Source organism: Cyprinodon variegatus, unplaced genomic scaffold, assembly GCF_000732505.1.
Source record: "Cyprinodon variegatus isolate N-32 unplaced genomic scaffold, C_variegatus-1.0 Scaffold1308, whole genome shotgun sequence".
NCBI classification, from domain to species: domain Eukaryota; kingdom Metazoa; phylum Chordata; class Actinopteri; order Cyprinodontiformes; family Cyprinodontidae; genus Cyprinodon; species Cyprinodon variegatus.
The window spans coordinates 163113-165361 of NW_015151761.1; the positions used below are offsets into that span (position 1 = coordinate 163113).

Here is a 2249-nt window from a genome sequence, read left to right on the forward strand (position 1 = left end):
AAGGCTGTCATTTAGGGTGGCATTTGCCACCCTATGCCACCCCAGTAGATCCGCCTATGCCAGGGGGCCTCCTATTTGGGGCCCCCTGGTCACCAGGCCGCTTAGTTTGCATAAAGAGCCGCTCATTCTGCAGGCTGTGGAAACAGTGACACCCAGTGGACATTTACTGGCATGACACCCCCTGCTGAGTGAAACATTCCTACTAACAATAATTGAATTATCTCACGGTGGAGAAATGTAGCTCTGCATTTAACCCCTCCCCCTGGGGAGCAGTGGGCTGCCATTAGGGGGCGCCTCTGCTCCCAAAGGGGATGTTTGGATGTCTGTGAATTGGACCTAAAGACGAACCGGACCGTTGGACATCTGTGATTCTCCTAATGTCTGTCTGAGGCGTCGCTTCAGAACACCTGCAGGTCCATCTGGGTGTTCTGGACCAGCAGAACTCTTGATGATGAGGATGATGACTTTAAATCGCCCTTTTCTGGGGCATTTATCAAAAACTCCGGCCGGCCGGAACACGAGTCAATGAAAAAATGGACCTGATGGATGAGAAAGGATGGGGGTTCAGTAAGCGGGCTTTTGTCCTCCCAGTCTGCCGCGTTCCGCCATGAACTCACCTTCCAGCCGTCTCATCCGGACTCTTCTGTTCTGTTCTTTGGCTTCCAGCCGCCTGCAGAGATCAGCAGCTCGGATCCAGGGAAGGAGAAGGAAGCTGCAGAGGAAGACCGGAAGCTTCCTCCCTCGGTCCTGTCCAGAACCATCGGACTCATTCAGGTATCTGCACCTGCCCCTGAAGCTCCGCCTCCTTGGCGCTGCTCCTGTTGAGCCGTCGCTGTCAGGAAGCGCAGAGTTCTGTTTGGTTCTCTTTAACTGGGCCAGAGTTTTGTGTTCAGTTCTGTCCTGCTGAAAATGTTTGCTTAGCTCTTACTTTGACTAGACCGTTCTGCTGTGATCTGAACCACCTGTCGGATCTCCTGGAGGTCAAGGGTGGTTCTGTTACAGCCGGTCTCAGGTCATTCTGGATGGTTCTGGATTCCATCCGCTCTGAGCAGCCTCCCCGTCCCTCAGCATGATACTGCCTTTACCTGACCGTAGACAGATTGTTCCTCCTGGATCTGTGAGGAACAGTAACGGTTCTGGCTCCGCCTCCATCGGGGGCGGGTTCAGGGTTTTAAATCCTCTCCTGTCTTTCTGTGCTGCAGCGGTTTTCCATGTCGAAGTCGGCCCAGATGCCGCTGACCAACATCACGGTGCCAAAGCCCTCCATCTCCAGGGTGCCCAGCAGCATGGAGGGCATCAACCACGAGCTGGAGAAGGTCTTCATCAAAGACAACGGAGACAAGGAGGAGCTGAAGGTGCTTCCTGTGTCTGCTCGCCGCCTTCCCGCCTCTCAGACCCGCCTCTCATTCTCTTCCCGTCCCTCTGCAGTCTCTGGAGGTTCCCGATGGCCGCCGGGCGCCCTTCCCTCCCCAGCAGCGCAGCAGCAGCTCTCGCGGCGTGGACACCCAGACTCCGTCGGCCCCGGGGCGCTCCAGCAGCTGCTCCAGCCTGTCGCCGTGTCCCTCGCCAGCCTGCCCCCCAGGATCGCATGACGGCAGCCCGTACTCCACCGAGGATCTGCAGTATGACCGCGATAAAGGTCAGCGAGGGCAGCGTTAGCAGAAACATCCAACAAATACCTGAAAATGTCTGAAATTAAGTATTTACCTTTAATTTGAGCGGGTAAATAAAATGCTTTTCCAATGAAATGTGCTTCTAAAATAAGATAATTAGATAATATGCACCTAAAATAATAGTTTTTCTCTTATTTTGAATGTAGACTGCAGGGATTAAAGTATCCTGCACCAGGCTGGTTTTCCCGCTCCTAGCAATTGCCCGTGGGTAAAAAAACATCGCTCAAAAATAAGTTGACTGTAAATAAATGAAAAAAAGATAACCTAAATCCCTCTTGCGTTTGTCAGCCAATGGTAGTAAAGGAGCTCTGTGAAACTAACAGCATTATCCAATCAGAAGAAGAAGGGGGCGGGTCTTAGGAAAGTGTGTACCTCCCCCTCTCGTTTCATGCTCAGGTTATCTGACAGATTGTGGTTCAGTGCTGAAGTTTACACTGAAAGTCACCATGCGCCGTTTATGGCTGCATTCAAAGGTACGGAGCCCCTCTGATGACATGGTCAAAAAAAATGTTTAATTGTGGCCACAAAGTAGTATTTCGTGGCCACGCAATAAGTTTAACGTGCGCACGAAATACT

General features: G+C 52.1%; 1 protein-coding gene across 1 annotated transcript in view; it reads left to right on the forward strand.

Annotated features, from left to right (window-relative positions):
• LOC107102741 (glucocorticoid-induced transcript 1 protein-like) overlaps positions 1-2249 on the forward strand; it is a 19849-nt gene that overhangs the window by 14493 nt on the left and 3107 nt on the right. Inside the window, exons 3-5 of the mRNA XM_015402157.1 lie at positions 592-774; positions 1203-1355; positions 1429-1639. Coding sequence (XP_015257643.1) covers positions 592-774; positions 1203-1355; positions 1429-1639 — 547 coding nt within the window. The remainder of the gene's footprint in view (positions 1-591; positions 775-1202; positions 1356-1428; positions 1640-2249) is intronic.